A 20,175-nucleotide genomic window follows, 5' to 3' on the forward strand; every position below is an offset into this window, starting at 1 on the left:
GTTGTGCAATGCCCCAGAGAGCTGCAGCTGCACCCGGGGAGGAAACCGCAGGCTGAGGGTAGCGGGTGTTCAGGCGCCCTGGAGACAGCGTTCCCCTTCCCCTCCACCGGCCCCCTGCTATAAAAAGCCTAGCGGGATGCAGATGTGTGGCTGGGGGAGCCCCAGTACCCCTGGGCCCCGAAACTGTGGCGACTCTTCCTGGTACAAGCCCCATCCCAGCCATCCGGGACCGCTGGCCCTTCTCAGCCAACAAATTTATTTTACTATATTGTTACACATCCCAGTCTCACTGCGTTCCCCCACCCTGGGCAGCCCCGTGGCCTGTCAGCTCTGGCACAGGGTGGTCAGGATTTGTCCTGGCAAAATCCCAACAGCCCTACTGGAGTCCAGGATCAAGGTCATGACTTGACGGAGGCATTCCCTCTGGACCCTCCCTGTGGCATGTGGCCATCTCCGTGGCATGTGGCCATCTCCGTGGGCAGACCTGCCCCATATGACAGGGGTGGAGGTCGCAGATCAGTCTGGGGGGGCATCAGCGGGCACTAATGCAGCTTGCAGTGAACAGGGTGCAACAGGGCCATGTGCTCGGCCCCCTTGAAGGGCAGCTTCTCAGTGGAGTAGTAGTGCACGACCTCAGGGATGCTGGCAAAGACGCCGCTGGTCTGGCTGAGCGTGTACTTGTTGTCCTTGGTCTGGGCTACAATGATGTGGACGCAGCCCTGGCTGGTCCTGGGTGGCCAGCGGGCATCAGCTTTGCCGCCGGCCCCCCCGGCGCCCGTCTGCCCCGCGGCCACATCCACCCCTGTTTGTTCCCGTCCTGCTCTGATTGTTTCAGCTCCAGGGGCTCCACTTCCTCAGGAAGGAAACGCCACTGGCGCTCCTGACAATGTGCCGGGGAGGGGTACACGCCACCCCCCACCTCCCGCCCCAGTGCCACACCAGGATGCCTGGGGTCCCCCTGTGGGTCTGGGGGTGCCATACCATGGGATCTGGGTGCTCCCTTCCCATCAGGGCTCAGGTGTGAACAACCAGTGGGGATGCAGCATCCCCCAGGGTGGGACCCCTCACCACATCCCCCTAGGACGGGACCCCTCCCCCCGCTGGGACCGGGACCCCCCCGACTCTGTGGCCACCCTGACACTCACTTCAGTGCGATGGAGTACTTGCCGCTGCCGGTCTCGCTGGTGCGCACCAGGTACCCCGCCTCCCGGCATGTCTGCAGCCGGCTCTCCGCCTCAGCCCGTGTGATGGCCCCGTGGTACCAGCTGTGGGGGGACACCGAGGAAGGGATGTTGAGCCAAGGCAAAGCCCTGGGCACCCTGCCCCCCCTGCCCACCGTTTCTCACACATGGCTTGGCCTTGCAACTCACGGCTGTTTTTCCAGTGCCAGGGCAGGGTCCACCCGCTCCCCCTCACTGTGCTCGGCCCCCGCCGGCTTCAGCATCTTGGGGGTCCAGCTCTTCTGGCGTAGGTGCTGCCGTAGCGTCTCCTCTTTGGGACGTTCCGAGCCCTCAAACTGGACTGGGAAGGATAAGATATGAGCCTCCAAAAGCCCTTCTAGGCCACTTCTACTTCTAATCCCCACCCTTAGCTCTGTCCCTATCCCCTTGGCACCTTCCCCAGCCCCAGTTCCATCCCCTTCTCCATCCTGTTCCCATCTGGTCCAACCTCATGAAAAGGGACATTTTCAGCTACATCTGGTTACTCAGAGCCCCATCCAACTTGACCTTGCAGACATCTACCACCTCTCTGGGCAACCTGTGCCAGTGCCTCGCCACCCTCCAGCACAAAAACCTTCTTATATCTAATTTAAATTTCCCCTTATAGTTTAAAACCATCCCCTCTTGTCCTGCTAAAAAGTCTGTCCCCATCCCTGTCCCTGTTGTCATCCCCATTCCCATCCCATGCCTGTCCCCTACCTGACAATGCTTTGACAATCTGCTCCTTCTTCCACTCCCAGGGCTGCTCGTACTCTCCTGCTGGGCGCTCGTCGTTCTCGGGCAGGCGCCCGTCACTGGCCCTCACCCTGCGCTCCAGGGTCCCCCCAGCCATCCCCTCCCCAGGCTCATAGGGGGTGTCGTAGAGCTGTGACCCCTTCCCTGCCACCTCCTTGCCCCCCAGCCACTTGGCCGGCTCCAGTTTAGGACCCCCCTCCCCCGGCTCGCCAGGACCGTCCAGTAGCAGGATAGTTTTGACCAGGGGGTCCTTGGAGCCCCGACGACGGATTTCTGTGGGGAAGAGGGATGGTGGGTCAGGATGTGTCCCCTTAGGCCCCCCCCCACTCCCAATACCAGCCCTTGGAGACGGATGTGCACAGGGGACCCCATACTGGGAACGCCCCATTGGGAACCAGCTTGGGAGGAGCAGGAGCAGGAAGGGGCCCATCCTCATGGCGCCTGGTCTGCTGTCGCGGCCCTGGCGCCACAGGCACAGCCCCATGGTGGTGGGGCCAGCTGGGTCCTGCAGGGGCAGGATGCTACACCCCAGGCTGGAGCCTAGCCACGCGGGAGGCCACCCCGGGGGGCTCGCCCCTCCTGACCCCCTGCTTCTCCCCACGGCACCAGTCTCCACGAAACAGCCTGGGCTGCCCCGCACGGAAAAAAACCATCAGCAGCAAATCTTTTATTTCCAGCTTCCGGCCCAGTCAGTTCCTGTTGTTGTGGCCAGCTGGACGGTCGCCACACCGGCCCTGAGGGGTCACCATCTGGGGGGCATGACCACGGAGGAGTCTCAGGGGGGCGGTACCCCCACCCTGGGATGACTGGGGTCACTGAGAGTTTTGCGCTGGCCATATGCACCCATCAGGCGGTGGCAGCAGGTCATGGCAGCGGTCAAGGGGCCGGCGGGCACAAGTCAGTGTCCGGCCTTGCTCCCACTCCTTATCTGGCCCCACACAGCCACAGGAAGCAGTGAGCAGCTTTCCTGTTCCTGAAGCCTCCCGTGCCGGGTGGCTCCAAGGGCTGCTGTGCACTCCCGGCTGGGGAGTGGTGCCAGCTGCGGTGCCGTGGCATAGCTCAACATGGCACATACCTGTGATCATCTGCTGGGCATCGTAGGGCTCCATGTACCCGTCATTCTCCCCCAGGCGCTCAGCGTCCCGTTGCCCCTTGGTGCGCTTGGCGTCGTAGGGGTCAGCATAGTCCTCCAGGATGACGACCTGATGAGGGGACAGGCACTGCTGGCCTCAGGGCAGGGGACCCAGAAGGGGTGTCAGGGATGCCACTGGCACAGAGCTGGGAACAGGAGACTGGGGTCCCCAGGGGAGGATGGCGGCTCCTCTGGGGTAAATGGAGCCATGTCACAACCTCAGGAGGGTGCATCCAGTGGTACCTTTGGGTGGGGGCAGTGTCCATCCCTATGCACCTCAGCGGTGGGGAGGAGCCTGGGGGGAACTCTGGGACCCTTTTGTGTGACAGCAACGCCCCCTCCCCCCGCCCCCCATCTAGCTCCCTGTCCCCCAAAGGCTGTGCAGGGGTGAAAGTCTAGCTTCCCAGAAAAGCTTTACATCAGCCTTTGTTCAACCAGCAGCCGAGTGCTGGGGTCAGGGCAGGATGGGACACATGGGACGTGGCAAGGGGGCCCGGCGACCCCTCTCACCCTTGCCCGGCTGATGAAGGGTAGTTGGGATGAAGGCAGCTTTGAAGGGATTTGAAAGCAGTGGAGCCGAGTGGGATGAAAGGCCGGAGTCAGCGGGCTAATGAGTCAGAAGCCCAAAGCGGTTAAAGCTGCCACTGCTGCAGGCTCCCCACAGTGCGTCTCCCCCTCCCCCACCTCGGTCCCTTCCCTACCGTCTCTGTCTTGGGGGTCTTTCCCTTGTCCTGCTCGGGGGCAGGCAGGCCAGCGGGCAGGGGGCCAGGGTATCCCTTCCCATTCTTCTCGGGAGCCTCCACCTTGATGAGGCGGTTGATGTAGGTGCCGCAGGTTTTGGGGGGTCCCTCCGGCGTGCCTCCCTCCGCTCGAGAATTCTTCCGCATCTTCCCAGTGGCAGCCTGGAGCAGACCCTGCAGGTTGTCCCGTGACAGCCGGCTGCCCCCTTCCTTGCCACCCCCTGCCGCCCGGCAGCCCCCAAGCTCAGCAGTTGAATTTTTGCGGCTCTTCCCGAGGCTCCCGCTGCCCGGCCGAGCCCTCTCCGAAACCGTCTTCAGGTTGGATGGGAACTCCTTGAACCACTTGGCCGCCATGGGACCCGGGCGCTGCAGGGTGCCGAAGCCCCCTCGGGGCTCGTCGACACCCCACGGCCACCCCGCCGGCTCAGGGCCGGCTCAGCCGGGGGGCACTGGGCAGCCCGGTTGCCCCCAGCCCCGGAGACGGGATCCTCTGAGGCCGGGGGCCAGCCCGGGACGGGGGATGAGGGCCGGGGGGCCGGGGCCTTCGTAGGGGGCTCCAGGCGTCCTTCGCCCCCGCGGGGACAACCGGTGGGTCCCCAGGGGTGCCGGCTCCCGTGGCCCGGGGAAGGGACCTCGTCCCCTCGGGGGTTCCTCGCCCCTCGGAAGGGCTCCGGCAGGGGCCGGGCTCTCTGATCCAGCAATGGGTCGAGTAGGGGGGTCTCGCCGGGCGTCGAGGGGGTCCGGCCTGGGCAGTCCTTGTGTGGTTCTGGGAGTCCCCTGCCGCCGGGGACGGGACCGGGAGGGGTCTCTCCGTGCTCCGAAGGGTCCGGGCAGCCGGGGGATCCAGTCGCTGCTCCTCGACGAGGCCCGTCTCCGAGGGCGACGGGGCTTCGGCGAGGGGTCAGGCCGGCCCGGGGGGCCCCATGCGGCGGCGGCGGGACGGGTCGAGCCGGGCCGGGGCCGGAGGGGCCGGAGGGGGTGGTGGGGCCGGCGCTCCCCGCCCAGATCCGGAGGGGGCGGCCCCGGGGAACAGCGAGGGACCGGCCTGGCAGGCGGTCGCGGCCCCGGCGGACAGGAGGAGCCCAGGGAAGGCAGGGCAGCTTCGGTGGGGGGCCCGTCCCAAAGGGGCTGGGAGACCTCGGGACCCTGCCCGGCTGATGGCACAGGAACTGCACATGGAACCGCACATGGAACCCACTGACGGACACTGTGTGCGGACCCCCGCACAGAGATCCCACGGACAGCACAGATTTCTGTGCGCGGGCCCCCTGCACAGCCCCTGGGCATGGACCCCATGGGTGGAGCCTGCGCATGGACTCAGTGGACCTTATGGGTGGAATTTATGGACTTTACGGATGAGATCTGAACGTGGGCGCTATGAATTAAGCCTGGGCGTGGATCCTATGGACCCTATGGATGAAGACTGTGCACAGCCCCCTGTACAAGGACCCTGTGCACAGCCTCCCGTGCACAGCCTAACGGGTCACAAGCACAGCGCCAATGCACTCACTGCTGCCGCAGCCGCGGTTCACGCCACACCAGCCAAGATCTGTGCTGACACCTTGCCGGAAAAACCCAGCTGAGCCCAGCGGTTTGGCTTCCTGCCGGGCTGCACAGCGCTGGGGGGCACTTACCCGTGCCTTTGCAACAGCACGGAATGGGGAGGGGGTTTTGCAGGTAAAATTGCTCCCCAAGTCCCCAGGGTGGGAGTCTGGGATCAGGACACAGGCTCCTCTTCCTTGCAGGAGCCAGAGAACATCCCCACAGACCAGCTGCCTCCTCTCTGCCTTCTTCCCCCCTCCCGGGGGAGGCTTCTCTGTGAGGGATCACTGGGAGAACTGACCCCAACCACCAACGTGCTGCCCAAATCCAGGTGCAGGGAGGTGCTTGGTGCTGGCACTGCATAGGAAGTGATGGCAGTTTCCTTGCTGGCGCTGCTGGGTAGGATGTGCCTCGCAGGGATGGGCTGGCACCCAAACTGCCAGTGGGATCTCAGCAGGCTCTAGTTTTACCTTCTCGAGCTCAAGGAAAACTCTGCTTCCCTTGGGTGCCAGCTCCTTTTCTTTCCTTGGCAGATTTAAAGTTTCCCTCAATCATTTACAGGGCCTCAACAGGACAGATGCACAGGCAGCACCCTCTCAGTGGTTTGGTGCTGCAGCAGCGCAACCAGTGATATGCCATCCATGCGCCTCCTCCGGGAAGTCTCCCCTGCGCCCTTATCCTCTACCAGCTCCTGCAGGGAAAGGCTTTGGGACTGCCTTTGGCAGTGGTGACAGATGCCACCACCATGCACCTGCTTCCCTGAGAAGACAAAACAAGCGCTGAGCCAGCACAGGGGTGACGAGTGCCAAACCCAGCTTGGAGTGGGACAGGCAGGTGCAAACAAACAGGACTGGTAGGTGCCTGCCAGACGCCAGCTCAGGCTGCTCCTGCTGTGCTTCCAGCCCCAATGCCTACCAGGTCAGCATTCCACTGACAGAGAGGGTCCTGCAGGGCCTTCTTCAGTTCTGCTCATCCCAGCCCAGAAAGCCGCCAGGATTTGAGAGCATGCGCCCACGAGGTCTCCTAGCCAACTCAGCATACCCAATCCCAACCCAACCCTAGGCTCGGCAGAGTAGTCCACACCTCGCCAAAGAGAAACCCCCACAAATGTTTTACACCATCATTAAATCAGCTTAACACCCCACCCAGCAGGTTCCCGAGCTAAAGAGAAGAGCAGAGCTCCCCCCAGCCTCTGGTCCGGGGTGGAGAAGGAAACAGGGCAGAGCTGCTCAGCATCACAAACTCTTGGGTCCTTCAGCAAAGCATTTAAAAATAGTCCCCAGCTGATGCCAGAGCCATTACTAATCCCCCTCCTACAGCATCTTTTTTATTTCCAAGGCTTCGAGCAGGACAGGGGACCAGCTGCTGAAGTAGATAATGGAGTTCTGAGGCCCTTTGATTTTCTAATAATTTTTATTCGAACACAGTGAATTAATACCCATGGTCCCAGCTTTGACACTAGTGCGTCAGCTCTGCCCTCCAACCGAGGACACAGCCCAAGTTAGAGGAGCTCTGACACCCAAATTTCCTTCCAGCAGACTTAAGACAGAGCTGGGGGGATTCGAGGCAACAGGCCACAAATGCAGCAACACCATCCATGGAGGGCTGGAGCACCAAGGTGAGCAGGAACAAGAGCTTGAGGAGGGAAAGTAAAACAAACCACCATAGAATGAGGTGCTCGCTGCCAGAGCAGGTCCTGGTCAGGAGCAGTGGTGGCCAGAGCAGTGCCCACACTCCCCTCCCCGCAGCAGTTTTTGCATCCACAGCACAGCAGGGACTGGGGCGAGGGGTTCAGACCCCACCCACAGCTAGTGGGGAGAAAGAGGACAAAGGGCTATAGCTCTGGGCTGGGCACAGTTGGGCCTCTGCTCATCTCACTGCTGGGCAAGAGGAGAAAGAAAAGCTGGGGTGGGAGCCGGCAGTCCTGGGCTGCACCCATAACCCCGTCCTCCACTGCATGGCAAAGGACAGCCTCAGATCTCCCCCTCTGTGCTTCGAGTTGCAAGTTCGCAGTTTATGAAGAGATGGGTTTGGCCAAGGGGAGACAGGCTTTTCTTCTTCCAAGGCAGTTGCTCCAGCCGTTCCTGCAGGGCTTGAGCCCACCGTGGCTCCATCCATCTCCCCACCCTGGCACCAGGGCTGCAGCAGAGTTCTTAGGGCACAACCCACCCAGCAGCAGCTTGCAAAGAATGAGTTAGACCAGCATTCTCAAATTAACAAACTGTAATTTTTCTCCAAAGATACATTTTCCATACACATCCATCATACACTGTAACAAAAAAAAGCAGTGTACATGAAATAAGAAAATAAATTAAATCCATAGCATAGGTAAGGAGGACGCTCTAGACTGGAGTAGAGTCAAAAGTTTCCAGCGATACAAGAGGCTCGAGTTTGTTTTAACAAGAATGCCTGCTAGCATGGGCCCAGCAAGTGTTCTGGGGCAGTCCAACTCCTTAAACAGTTTTATTTAGAGTTTTGAACAGCCAGTATTGTCCCGCAACAGGCAGAGCTATTACATCCTGGGAGAAAGCCAAGAGGCATCAGTAAGATCCAAGTAGAGCATCCAGAAGATAATCAGATTGGTCCTGCAGCATCGGCACTAGCCATCCTCCTTGGGTGGTGTGTACCAGCCTGGAATGAGGAGAGAGATCCGTGAGGGAGGAAGCTGCATGGGCAATGGGAATCTGTGCCTGGAAAAGCTGCTTTCCCACTTCCAAAAGGCCACGTCTCCCCGATTAGCAGAAAGCTTTCCCTCTGGGTTACTTCCTGACACCATGGACAATCACAGAATTGTTTAGGTTGGAAAAGACCTCTCAGATCAAGTCCAAGCATTCAGTGAGGTGCTGCCTCTAGTTACAGCCGCAGGAGCCCAGCCCTGGGCATCAGGGAGGGCAGCAGCATGCTGCACCCACACCTTGCATTCCAACAGGTGCCCCTGCCTCCAGGTCACCTCTGCACTTGGAGTAGGATAAAACTCAAGCAGCTCGTCTGGGGAGTCCAAATGAGCAAGGGGAAACACAGGTCCCCTCCCTCAGCCCTTACCATTCTTCTCATGGATCTGAACCAGGGACTTGTACGACTGCTGTGCTCTTGTCAGGCTGTACTGGTTCTGCAGTAGAAGGCAGAGAGATGATCAGTCCAGCAGGAACCTCGGGCGAGCCATCCCATAGCCAGAGCTGGCTATGCCTCCATCTGCTTCTCCCCTATCACCCACCGTTCTCTTGTACCAGCCAGGTCTTACTTACCTTGTTGGCTCCGAATTGTACTCGTGCTTTCCCTTTCACCAGCGTCGCGCTGATCTGCATGATCACCGACTCGATGGAGTAGGCGCTGCTCCAGCCCTGGGAGAGCAACATGCAGTGAGGCCAGACCCACCTCAGGGGCTGTGCCCCTCAATGCAACCAAACAGCCTCCCCCAGCTGTGCCAGGCAAGGGTATAGTAGGATCCGGCAGGAATGCGGAGCGTGGCAGGCAGAGCAGCTCCCCCAGCCTCTGCAGGGACCAGCACTCACCTGTTTGGTGAGCAGCTCCATGCAGATGGCACCGCCACCCAGAACATACCTGGGGAAGGAATCAGACAAAATTACTGCAGAAACGGATGCAGCCACACCCACCCACTGCTCCAGAGGTGAAACATCTCTGATCAGATCTCAGATGGAAGAAATACACTAAAAAAAAATCCACCATCTGAGTCTCTGCTTCCCTACGGCAAACCCATGTCAGGGAGGTCATGATGCTGGACAAAGCCAGTGAAAACTGTTGCAGGAAGCAGCTCTGCAGAGCAGAGAGAGGCAAATGGTTACTCACCCCCCAGACAGCACTGGGGACACAACCCTTACGAACGGTGGATCAAAAGGAAAGTTATCCTGGAACGAGAGGAGGGAAGCAAAGCCGTTGAGAAAGGTGTTCTTTGAAGCCTCACCCAGGCAGGTGCCTCTTGAGGAGGGGGAACCTTACTTTAAAGGAGAAGTTGAGGAGGATGAAATCTGTTCCTTCTTTCTCTTTGAGGATCTGGAGATCGTTGTGCAAAGCGCTGTCCTCGTCAACCCTGCGGTAGGAACACCCCAGAGAGTCAGTCAGGGCCAGACACCTCAGGTCAGCCGTGTTGTCAGCTCACCCCAGAGCCGCCGTACCTGCACTGCCAGGCAGCCTTGCGGGCCCCAGGCCCTCACCGAGGGCAGTGCCAGCACGGGTTGCTGGCATTCTGCTCCTGCTTTGCAGAGAAGACCATCACACCCCTTTTGCATGCTGCCAGCTTAAAAATAAAGACTGCCTGGCCCAAGGAAAAGGCAGCACTGGTGTCTGGAGGGTGTGAAAGCTTGGGGTTTGTCTGATGCACCTCTTTCCGGACTCTAGGAACAGCAGAGACTTGCAAGCCCTCACATTATCTCATCTTTCCCTGGAGGTATCAGCCCCCTTCTGACACGGAGACAGCAAGCCAGTTGCCTGAGAGAGGCTAACCCAAGAACTGCTGGGTGCTGCCCTGTCCTGCTCACGTCCCCTCTGCTCACAGGGACCTTCTGATCCCACCACCAAGACCCACCATAACTGCACAATCCCAAGCTGGGCCACCTACTTCAGGAGTTTGACGTTCCAATCGTACAGGCTGTCATTCACTAGTTCAACTGCATAGTATCCTGCAAAAAGAACAGAGGTGGGTCACTGCAGGGGAAAACAGAGAGGGGGTCGAGGGGTTACCCAGATTTCAAATCCCCTGGACCCTGCAGCACTACCTCACTTGGGCAGTGCCTCCATGAAAAGCAGCACTTATCCAGGACAGTCCTGAGGGCAGCAGTTTCTTTCCCTGAGTCCCTGCGCTCAGAAAAGGGACTGGAGCACCATCCCACTCAAAGCCAGATAATCCTCCAACCCACAGCATGCTCCTCACTTCCACCCAGCAATGGCAGAGAACAGAGAGGGCAACAGAGAGGTTTTGCTCACTCACTCTTGACAAAGCCACAGCCACCAAAGGCCAGAGACCCTCCCCCCAGCTGAGCAGAACAGCTCCCAGGTCCGTTAGGTGCCCCCAGAACAAGGAGGAACTCTCCTCCCTGGAGGTCCCCACAGCACTCACCGCCCTTGAAACTTGGTGATCGGTAAATATCCCTGAGCTCCTTCATTAGCCGGTCGGTGGCCTGCACAGACCCAGACACTGCACCCTGCGAGGAAGGGGAGGGGGGAAGTTGCACTGTTATGCTGCACCCACCATGGCCATTGCTCTACGAGGTCAACACCTGAGCTACAACCCTGTCCAGCCTCTGTAGCAGACCAGTCTGCCCCTCACTTCTCAGTCCATCCCTTGCTCCAAATACGCCACCCCAGGCAGCACAGCTGCAGCAGAAATGCCTTCGTGTGCTCTCTACTGTCTAAAAATCTCAGCCCAGAGGTACAAAAGCAAAATCCAAGAGCTGCCTCTAGAGCCTCAGGTGAGGTGCAGCTCCTGGAGGCAGAGGGGATGCCCAAATCTCACCACAGGAGGGCCACCCCACATAGCACCAACGACTTGGGGGCACCCTCTGGGAGCTGCAGAGACAGATCACAGACTTCTCTGCTTCAGCCCCACCAGTTCTTGAGAGCCACTGTTGTACCTTTGGCTGGGGATGGCCCCTGATTTAGGGCTGAAGGGTTGGCAGGTGCCTCAGTCGCTCTTGCCCTTGGGTCCCTCTGCTCCCCCAACCCGCCTGCCTGCCAGGCGACACGTACATTTAAGTAATCTTGCCTCTGGTTCTTTTTTATTTTCTCTAAAATGGCCAGGTTTTCCTTCCCAATGCCTTCATCCTCCGTCTTCCTCCCATCTGCCGGCTCCTCCTCTTTCATCTCATAGTGGTCCAAGTCCTCAGTGTCCTGGGAAGGGAAGAGGAGACCTCAAAGAGATGCGCCTTGGCTCCTCCCTGCTCTGAGTACGGAGCTGCCCTGACCCAGCAAGGATTCCTAGTGCAACTCTTTCACCCCGGGAAGCCCCCAGTCCTCACCTGAGGCACAAAAAGAATGGAACACACAAGGCCTGGACACTGCACTAGGCTCATGCAAGCTCAATAAGAGCTGTTCTTCCCTCAACAAGAGGGGACATTTCAGTGTGTCTGAGGGCTCTTTGTAGATCAGCTCAGCACACCCCCAATGTGGTACCTTACCCTGGCAGAGCCTCTGCCCCTTACACCTTCCCACACCACCACTCATCAATGGCAGAACCTGATGTGAATAACCAGTAAAAACCAGTTGCAGCCATTTAGGCCCACTGCAGAGATCTCTACCCATGTACACAGCGTTCAGCTGCCTGGAAATGACTGTGGGAATAATGCACAGCTTCAGCACTGGCACTAATCCTCAGAACAAGTGTTTATTCTGGCCTCTCCAGGCTGCCCATAGCTATTCTAGTTGAGCAGCATTTTTGGAAGGGCTTTGACATTTTTAGACTGTCACACAGGAGAACAGATCCTCCTAGAAAATCCTTCGAGTGGATTAACCTGCATAATGAATCTCTGTGCCAGGGAGCAGCTCTGCTGCTCCACACAGCCCAACAAATCCCACCGCTCAGCACAAAACCTTTGCTCTACATGAGAGTGTTTCCCCTCCACAATGACACCTGGCATTAGCAGAAGGCACGAGGGGGAATGCTCAGCTCCTGGGGATGTATTTTCCAGCCCACAGGAGCATGAGGCCTCACACAGCACTGATTTACCACAAAGCAGTAGATCTGTAGACCCCTGAGCTTATGCTGGTGCCAGTTTAACCCTTCTCCTGTTCCCCTGGCAAAGCCTAGCCCGGATTTAGCAATCAATTAACTTTGCTAAACCCCTCCCAAACTGCTGGGTGCTGCTGCTCAGTGACCTGCCCCCAGGCTCCACAGCACTGCTGACTCAGTGCCCGTGCTGCTCACACCCCAGAGGAGTGCTGCTCACACCCCAGAGGAGCGTGTGAGGCATCGCTAAATGTCACCATGGAGATTCAAGATTATTCCACCCACTTCTAGAGCTCTCTAAACTGCAAACCAAACAACCAGAGCCTGTGGGTTCTGCAGCACGATGCCCCCAGCCTGCAGTGAAGGGTGGCTGCCTCTGCTGCTCCCAGCAATCAGCTCACTGGCTCACTCAGCCCCCTGTGGGAGTCCCATTTGCACGGTGACTCCCCTGCCAGCAACAGCAACCTGGAAATCCCATCTCTCCTGAGGGAATTTCAGACTCTGGAGAACAGCAAATATTGTCCAAGCAGCTCTGCTCACAGTTCACCCACATGCCTCTGGAGGATACGGCTGTGCCACTTGGCCTCTGCACTCCCGTGGGGTTTGTGAATAGGTGGCTCCCAGATATGGCTCAGCATCAAAACGTTGAGAACTATCCAGCCTCTAAATCAAAATTCCCTGCCTGCACTCCAGGAGCTCCTCCCAGGCACTGGCCCTGTGCCCTCACACCTCTCAGCACCTCCCTGTGCTCAGCTCTCCGGCGTATCTCCTCCTACAGCAAGAGGGCACTTACCTCTGGCATCTCCTCATCTTCCTCTTCAGAGGACACCTCTTCCTGTGTGCTCTGTGAGGACAGGACAGAGATGGCACGGTCAGCATCCTGGGGCAATACCCCAGGTGCTTCCAAGGTGAGGTCAAACAGGGGTGTACAGGCAGAACCAAATTAAAAGCAAAGCGGAACCAAGAGCCTTTACAGGAAACAGCCCTAAGGGTCAGTGGAGCTGGCTGGCATCACCCAGGACAGAAATCCAACCCCTCACTCGTGTTCCTCCTCTGGTAACCCCCAGAAGCATCCAATGCATACTCCAGGGACCTGGTTTGCTGAGCTTTGGGAGCCTCCTCCCGAGCCAACTCACTTGTTCTGCCGGCAGAGGCTGGTCCAGCATTTCAACATCTGGGTGTTGGGGGAGGTTATAAAGTTTGCAGAGGTCAGAGATTATTCTCTTCAGGTGCTGCAGCAGCTGTTGGGAGAGCAGAGAGGGTCATGGAGGTGCAGGGCCCCCCCCACCAAACTGAGCCCCAGCGTTGCAGTGAATGAGGGAAGGCCCCGGGGCTGCTCCTTCCTGCTCGGAGCAGCAAAACCCCACCCCAGCACCAAAAAAAGCCAGAGCTGCTCATCTCAAATTTCTGGAGAGCAGTCACACCCCCATCTCGGGTGGCAGAGGACACACAAGCAGGGATTTACCCCCCACGAGCAGCCAGCCCCCCCTTCCCCTTCCCAAGGCAGCGGCGTCTCACCAGCGTGTTTCCTTTCCTGACTTCCACCAGCCTCTCCAGGATAGCTGCCAGGTTGGGATCGTCCGACTCCACAGACCAGATCGGGGGCACAGCTGGATAAGACTCCTGGGAGGAGGAGAAGGAGTGTTGGTGGCAGGGAGGCCATGGCAGAGACAAAGCTGGGCTGGGTGGGGGCTGCAGCCCCACAAACCAGAGACCAGGCCACAGGTGATATCCCCCCTCTAGGATAATCCCGGAGGCTGAGGGCAGAGCATACCCTGGGGCTGAGGGCAGAGCAAAGCCCTCCTCTGACCGTGCTCGGCTAGTTCTGTTCCCATCCCCCAGCCCGAGGTGGCAGCGTTTTGGACCCCCAGTGGTCGCGGGGCCATCGATACTTGAGACAGGACACCGAGAGCATCCCGGGCTGCCCAGGGGCCCCTCCTCTCGCAGCTCTACCCCAGCGGCTGCGGGAGAAGAGCCCGGCAGCACCTTTAACACGGAACAGAGCCTCCGGCAGCTCTCCCGATCCGCCCCTCTGGAAAATCTCGGACACAGACTCTGCGCCGGGTGCTTCCCAGGCTCTGCTGCTCCTCACACGGAGCCCCCAAACAGCTGTAACCTGTGACACAGGAGGGGATCCGCAACCCAGAATCCCTAAAAGCCCAGTGAGGAGGAGTCAGAGCGGGCGGGAGGAGCCGCGGGTGCCCCTTCTCCAGGCGGGTCAGGGCCCCCCTGGGGGACCCCCAAAACAAAACCATGGGAGGCAGAGAGAACGAGGGCACAGCCCCCGCGGCGGAGGGGGAGCCGCCCGGGCCGGGGCAGCCCCCGCGGTAACCTCGCAGTCCCCGGGCCCTTCGTCCCCCCGGGGCCTCACCGTGATGTTGCAGTGGATACGGACCGGCCCCGGCGGCGGCCCCCGGGAGGCGGAGGCGCCGGCGCGGGCTCCGGCCCCTGGCACGAACTCGCAGCTGATCTCGTCCGGGCAGGCGCTGCCGATGCGGAACCGCTCGTGGCCGCGGTGGAAGATGGACTCGAGCAGCCGCAACTCCCGCCTCAGGAGCCGCCCGGCGGGGGCCGCCGCCACCTCGGCGCCGCTCCGCCCGGGACCCCCCCGCCGCCGCCTGCGCCCCCGCCGCCTCCTCCGGCCCCGCCCGCTGCATCTTCCCATGGAGGGACCCGCTCCAGCCGCCGCCGCCGCCGCAGCCCCGGAGCCGGCCCAAGATGGCGGCGGGACGGCCCCGCTCCCGGAAGTGCCGCTGCCGGAACGGGAGGGGCCGAGCCCGCCGGAAGCGCCGTACGACGGGAACGGAAGTGACGGACGGGGAGCACCCGGGGAGCGGGGAAAGGGGGCGGGGTCAGTGGGGAGCCCCACCTCCACCCGGGAGGGGTCACGTGGGGGAACCGGGGGTCACCGGGCTGAGCCCAGGGGACACCGGGGGGGGCCGGAGAGGAGTTGGGGGGACCGGGGCACAGTGGGGACCGGGGGGGCCAGGAGGGACCAGGGGGACCGAGGGGACCAGGACATAGGGGGGGACCGGGAGAGACCGGGGCGCACCGGGGGGAACCGAGACGACCAGGGCGCACCGGGGCATAGGGAGGTAGCAGGCACAGGGGGTCTCTGAAGCCCGGAGGAGTCCTGGTGCCTGGGCCCCCCCTCCCGCTGCACGGTGGGTCCCAGGAGGACTCCGGTCTCAGGATCCGCCCGCAGGTTCTTCCCCCGCCCTCGGTTCCCCGCCCGCTGCAGGGACCCCGCTGGAGCAGCCCGGACCCCCCGCCGCGTCCCGGGGGCGGAGGGGGGGCGGCCCCGGGGCCGGTGACGGCGGCGGTGACGGCGGCGGAGCGGGGAGCGCGGGGCGGCCCCGGCGCAGCGCCCGGCACCGCCTCCCGCCCGGGGCCGCCCCGCCCGGGCCGCCGCCGGCTCCAGCACCGCGGACAGCGCCCGGTCAGCACCGCGGACAGCGCCAGGCACTGGCGGCGGCATCGGGGCCGCCCCCATGGCGCTGCTCCGCGTCCTCTGCCTGCTCGCCGCGCTCAGACGTGAGTGCCGGGGGTCGGGGGGGTGGGCACCGGCACAGGACCGGGCCGGGCCCGGAGGCTGCGCTTGTTGCACGGGACCGCTCAGCACAGACCCGGTACAGACCCGGTACCGGCCTCGGTGCCGCTGGCGCTCTCCGACCCCCTCGGGGCTCTGCGGGGCCTCGCCGGGGGTGGGCAGGGACGGGCAGGGACGGGGGAGGGGGTGTCATGGACGGGCAGGGACAGGAGGGACAGGCAAGGGAGGCCAGAGGGGAGCCCCCAGCCCTGCCCAGATCCCCCTCCAAGCTGCTCGTCCCCAGGCACTGCCGTCCCTTGGGCCCCTCCTCCGTCCCTCCCTGTCCCTCCCCACTCCTTGTCCGGCGATGACACCCACGCCCTCTCACCCCACCACCCCGAGCCCCGGGCCGGGCATAGGCTCTGTCCCCGGCCCCTGTGCCGGGCGCTCATTCTGTGCCCCACCCAGGGAGCTTGGGCACGGACACGGAGGAGCGGCTGGTGGAATATCTGCTGGACCCCGCGCGGTACAACAAATTGATCCGGCCAGCAACCAACGGCTCCGAGCTGGTGACCGTGCAGCTCATGGTGTCGCTGGCGCAGCTCATCAGCGTGGTGAGTTGACCAGGGCTCTGCTTCCCCACCTGCTGGGGAAGAGAGGGGGTCCTGAACCCCCCCAGCACCCTAAGTGACTGCCCCCCCCTCTCTCTGCAGCACGAGCGGGAGCAGATCATGACCACGAACGTCTGGCTGACCCAGGTGGGCAACCTGGACTTTGCTGTGGCCCTGGGATCCCCCCCCCGCATCCTGTCCTGGGCCCCCCTGCACTGGGACACCCAGTGTCTACCCTGACCCAAGACTTCCTATCCCCCTGCCCAGCCCTGTCACGGGGACCCCCAGTATACCCTGTGTGGGACCTAATGCTCACCCTGTCCCGCCCCAGCCCCCCATACCTCCTGTGTTGGGCCCTCATGTCCCCTCTGCCCTGTCCCCCCCTCCACTCTGTGGCCGGGCTGGGCTGATGGCCCCTGTCCCCAGGAGTGGGAGGACTATCGCCTCACCTGGAAGCCAGAGGACTTTGACAACATGAAGAAGGTCCGCCTGCCCTCCAAGCACATCTGGCTGCCTGATGTGGTGCTCTACAACAAGTAGGTGGTTTTTGGGGGAGGCTTGCATGCCCTGACCCCACGCAGGGCCAGGGGCTATGTCAGGCTGGACACCCCCAGGACTGACAGCACATCTCTCTGCCCCAGTGCCGATGGGATGTATGAGGTGTCCTTCTACTCGAATGCTGTGATCTCCTACGATGGCAGCATCTTCTGGTTGCCACCCGCCATCTACAAGAGCGCCTGCAAGATCGAGGTGAAGCATTTCCCCTTCGACCAGCAGAACTGCACCATGAAGTTCCGCTCCTGGACCTACGACCGTACTGAGATCGACCTGGTACTGAAGAGCGAGGTGGCCAGCCTGGATGACTTCACGCCCAGTGGCGAGTGGGACATTGTGGCGCTGCCAGGGCGGCGCAACGAGAACCCTGAAGACTCCACCTACGTGGATATCACCTACGATTTCATCATCCGTCGCAAGCCGCTCTTCTACACGATCAACCTCATTATCCCCTGTATCCTCATCACCTCCCTGGCCATCCTTGTCTTTTACCTCCCGTCCGACTGCGGGGAGAAGATGACGCTCTGCATCTCCGTCCTGCTTGCCCTCACTGTCTTCCTCCTGCTCATCTCCAAGATCGTGCCACCCACCTCGCTGGATGTGCCGCTGGTGGGCAAGTACCTCATGTTCACCATGGTGCTGGTGACCTTCTCCATTGTCACCAGTGTCTGCGTCCTCAACGTGCACCACCGCTCACCCACCACGCACACCATGCCACCCTGGGTCCGCACCCTCTTCCTCCACAAGCTCCCGGTGCTGCTCTTCATGAAGCAGCCGCGGCAGAACTGTGCCCGCCAGCGCCTGCGCCAGCGCCGACACACCCAGGAGCGCGCAGCCGCCACCACCCTCTTCCTCCGTGCTGGCACCCGCACCTGCGCCTGCTACGCCAACCCTGGCGCTGCCAAGGCTGAGGGGCTCAACGGCTACCGGGAGCGGCAGGGGCAGGCACCGGCCCCCACACCCAGCTGCAGCTGTGGGCTGGAGGAGGCGGTGGATGGCGTGCGCTTCATTGCTGACCACATGCGCAGCGAGGACGATGACCAGAGCGTAAGTCGGGGGATGCACCTGGAGATGGGCAGGGCTCAGGGTAGGTGGGCAGAGTGATGGGGTGCAGACAGAGCTGTGGGGTGCAGGCAGGGCCGTGGGGTGGAGAATGTGTGCTGGCTCGTGGCTGCTCCATGGGAAGGGATGTGCACAAGCACTAAGAGGGTCCATGCCTAGATGTATCACAGCCTCTGCCTGGGTAGAGGGTCCTACGCTGGTCTCCGACCCACCACTGCAGCCCCAGATTGAAGCAGCTGCTCTAAAGAGCCTGGAGGGTGCCAGGAGGCCTGGCTCTGTATGGTACTGTGCGGTTGCAGATCTTGGCAGAGTCCCCGTCCCGACTCTGCTCACTGGGGAGATGAGATTCCTGGGCTCAGCAGTGCTGGTGGCAGCGGGGGGAACAAGCCCCGTGGGGCCCAGAGCAGGCTTGCAGGCAGCCCGGGCAGCTGCATTGCCGAGGGAGCAGAGTTGGGGCTCTGAGAGCTGCCAAACTCCCAGTCCAGGCAGTGACGGGTGATGCCCAAGGTCCAGCCTGATCTGGCCTTTCTCCCGGTCCTGCGCAGGTGAGTGAGGACTGGAAGTACGTGGCCATGGTCATCGACCGCCTCTTCTTGTGGATCTTCGTCTTCGTCTGTGTCTTTGGCACCATTGGCATGTTCCTCCAGCCCCTCTTCCAGAACTACGCCACCAACTCCCTGCTGCAGCTTGGCCAGGGCACCCCCACCTCCAAATAGCGCGGGGAACGGCCAGTCCCAGGGCCAGAGGGCCGGGTGCTGGGCTCAGGCAGCCCCTGCAAACCAATAAATACTCACAAAGGACAGGGTTGGTGCCATCTGGTGTCATTTCATACAGTTCTGTGCTCTGTGGGCCAGAGGGAGCAGGATGCACTCAGGGTCAGGGGGCCTCTGGCTGCCCATGACTGATGTAAGAGGACAGGGAGAAATTGGCTCTGGAAGAGGAAAATGCCAATTGCCAAGGGAGGGAGCTCCATGGGGACATGCCCAGTGCTTTCCTCTGCTCCGAGGAGCACCAGCCGCTCCCTGTACCTCACCCTGCCAGGCCATGCAGAGCCAGAGCCCCAGCGGGCAGCCCTTGGCCCCTGCCTGGCCCTGCCAACCCCTGTGCCATTCCTGGGACTCCCAGGAGCCTGGTAGAGCCTCACTGACAGGGAACACAGGCACGGGGAGGGGGATGGAGCTGCTCAGCCTTGGCTCCTCGAGGTGAGCACATGGACCAGGCAGGAGGAGGCTATTTTTAGGTCCTACCTGCAGGCAGGGCCAGGGCAGCGAGTGCCAGGGGCTGCTCCAGCTCTGACACTGTCCTCTGCTCCACTCCAGGCTCAATGCTCTGGAGCCAAGAGCAGATACAAGATGCAAGGAAAGGGAAAATACAATTAATCAACACAAGCTGGGAGCTGTTGGCAGCCGTGGGTCACTGGGCTGGCGGCTGTGGCTGGGCCGGCAGTGCTCCCTGCGCTCCCCTGACTGGCAGGAATTGGCCTCATCAGGGAAAACTGAAATGGAGTGTTTGCTATAAATACCACTAATCCCTGTGGCTGGGGGGAGCAGGGCTGGCAGGGCCTAGCAGCACACAGGGCTGGGGGAAGCTGCACGCTAGAAATTAATTTAAATCCCAGCACTTCACCCAGCCTGAGAAATCCCAGCTGTTCCAGCTGCTGGTCCTGGAGCTCCTGCTCTCAGGGTGCACCCCAGTACTTAAATGTATTAGGAGCTTTGCCCCTAAAACAGCCCGATACCAGGGGCTTGTCCCACTTCATCCCACCTTTGTGTTCCCTCTGCTCTTGGTCCAGTCTTGGGTCAGTGCAGCACAGGGGGGTCCTGCTGCACCCCAGTAGGGACTGGAGTCCTGGGAGGGTGTGGGGAGCACAACAGGAGCCCCAGTAGCCTCAGGTACAGCACCCTGGGCAGCCACAGACAGAAGAGCCTCCAGCTCTGTCTTTGTGCTGTTGCTGCCCTTCTCTGTGCCGAGGCAGTTCCACCCCTCACAGCTCTGTGTTTGAGGGCAGTTGCAGACAGGCTGGACCTATGACAGCCAGACTTCCAGCACTGACCCTGCTTGGCCCCAGCCTGGCTGCCTCTGGCTGTCCTGTGGAGATCTACAGCCAGAGTTGGGGCCTTGCTCCTAGACTCAGGGTTTCTCCTCCTCATTTTGGGCTGCACTTCCATGCCCACAGCTCTTTGGTCTCTGTCCTAGTTACTAGTGTCATCTCTCACCTCAGGCAAAGCTGGCACAGGCCATGCACAGGGAAAGGGGCTGCTCCAACAGCTTCTCACCTTCCACCAGCACATCTGGCATGTGGTTCAGCTCAGACACACAACAGGGCCCGCAGCCACCACTGGCCTCCTGAGACTAGAAAAGAGACACGCC

General features: G+C 61.2%; 3 protein-coding genes across 5 annotated transcripts; 1 reads left to right on the forward strand and 2 right to left on the reverse strand.

The window, feature by feature from the left end:
- Nucleotides 1-203: 203 nt before the first annotated feature.
- On the reverse strand, nucleotides 204-4,740 carry SHE (Src homology 2 domain containing E). 3 transcript variants are annotated; one of them, XM_032712933.1, is made up of 6 exons: nucleotides 3,789-4,740; nucleotides 3,031-3,157; nucleotides 1,920-2,228; nucleotides 1,371-1,521; nucleotides 1,146-1,265; nucleotides 204-697 (listed from the first exon to the last, which is right to left on the reverse strand). In XM_032712933.1, the coding sequence occupies exons 1-6, from the start codon at nucleotides 4,179-4,181 to the stop codon at nucleotides 634-636; spliced, it is 1,164 nt and encodes a 387-aa protein (XP_032568824.1). In that variant the 5' UTR covers nucleotides 4,182-4,740; the 3' UTR covers nucleotides 204-633. The 3 variants fall into 3 exon arrangements, with proteins under 3 accessions (XP_032568824.1, XP_032568826.1, XP_032568823.1); XM_032712935.1 differs by having other exon boundaries at nucleotides 204-729; nucleotides 2,166-2,228; nucleotides 3,789-4,739; XM_032712932.1 differs by having other exon boundaries at nucleotides 204-729; nucleotides 3,789-4,738.
- Nucleotides 4,741-7,577: 2,837 nt separating this feature from the next.
- UBE2Q1 (ubiquitin conjugating enzyme E2 Q1) lies at nucleotides 7,578-14,793 on the reverse strand. Its single transcript, XM_032713080.1, is given in 14 exon segments — nucleotides 7,578-8,000; nucleotides 8,412-8,478; nucleotides 8,615-8,710; nucleotides 8,882-8,930; nucleotides 9,177-9,235; nucleotides 9,327-9,417; nucleotides 9,946-10,006; nucleotides 10,444-10,528; nucleotides 11,073-11,213; nucleotides 12,842-12,892; nucleotides 13,185-13,289; nucleotides 13,567-13,671; nucleotides 14,420-14,656; nucleotides 14,658-14,793. Coding segments are annotated over 14 exon segments (1,227 nt in total). The 5' UTR covers nucleotides 14,706-14,793; the 3' UTR covers nucleotides 7,578-7,968.
- Nucleotides 14,794-15,446: 653 nt separating this feature from the next.
- Nucleotides 15,447-18,607, forward strand: CHRNB2 (cholinergic receptor nicotinic beta 2 subunit). The gene is made up of 6 exons (XM_032713079.1): nucleotides 15,447-15,582; nucleotides 16,046-16,191; nucleotides 16,291-16,335; nucleotides 16,615-16,724; nucleotides 16,830-17,790; nucleotides 18,351-18,607. Exons 1-6 carry the CDS (start codon nucleotides 15,540-15,542, stop codon nucleotides 18,519-18,521), a joined length of 1,476 nt encoding a protein of 491 aa, XP_032568970.1. The 5' UTR covers nucleotides 15,447-15,539; the 3' UTR covers nucleotides 18,522-18,607.
- Nucleotides 18,608-20,175: the final 1,568 nt, after the last annotated feature.

The sequence above is a fragment of the Chiroxiphia lanceolata genome, chromosome 29, assembly GCF_009829145.1.
Source record: "Chiroxiphia lanceolata isolate bChiLan1 chromosome 29, bChiLan1.pri, whole genome shotgun sequence".
NCBI classification, from domain to species: Eukaryota; Metazoa; Chordata; class Aves; order Passeriformes; family Pipridae; genus Chiroxiphia; species Chiroxiphia lanceolata.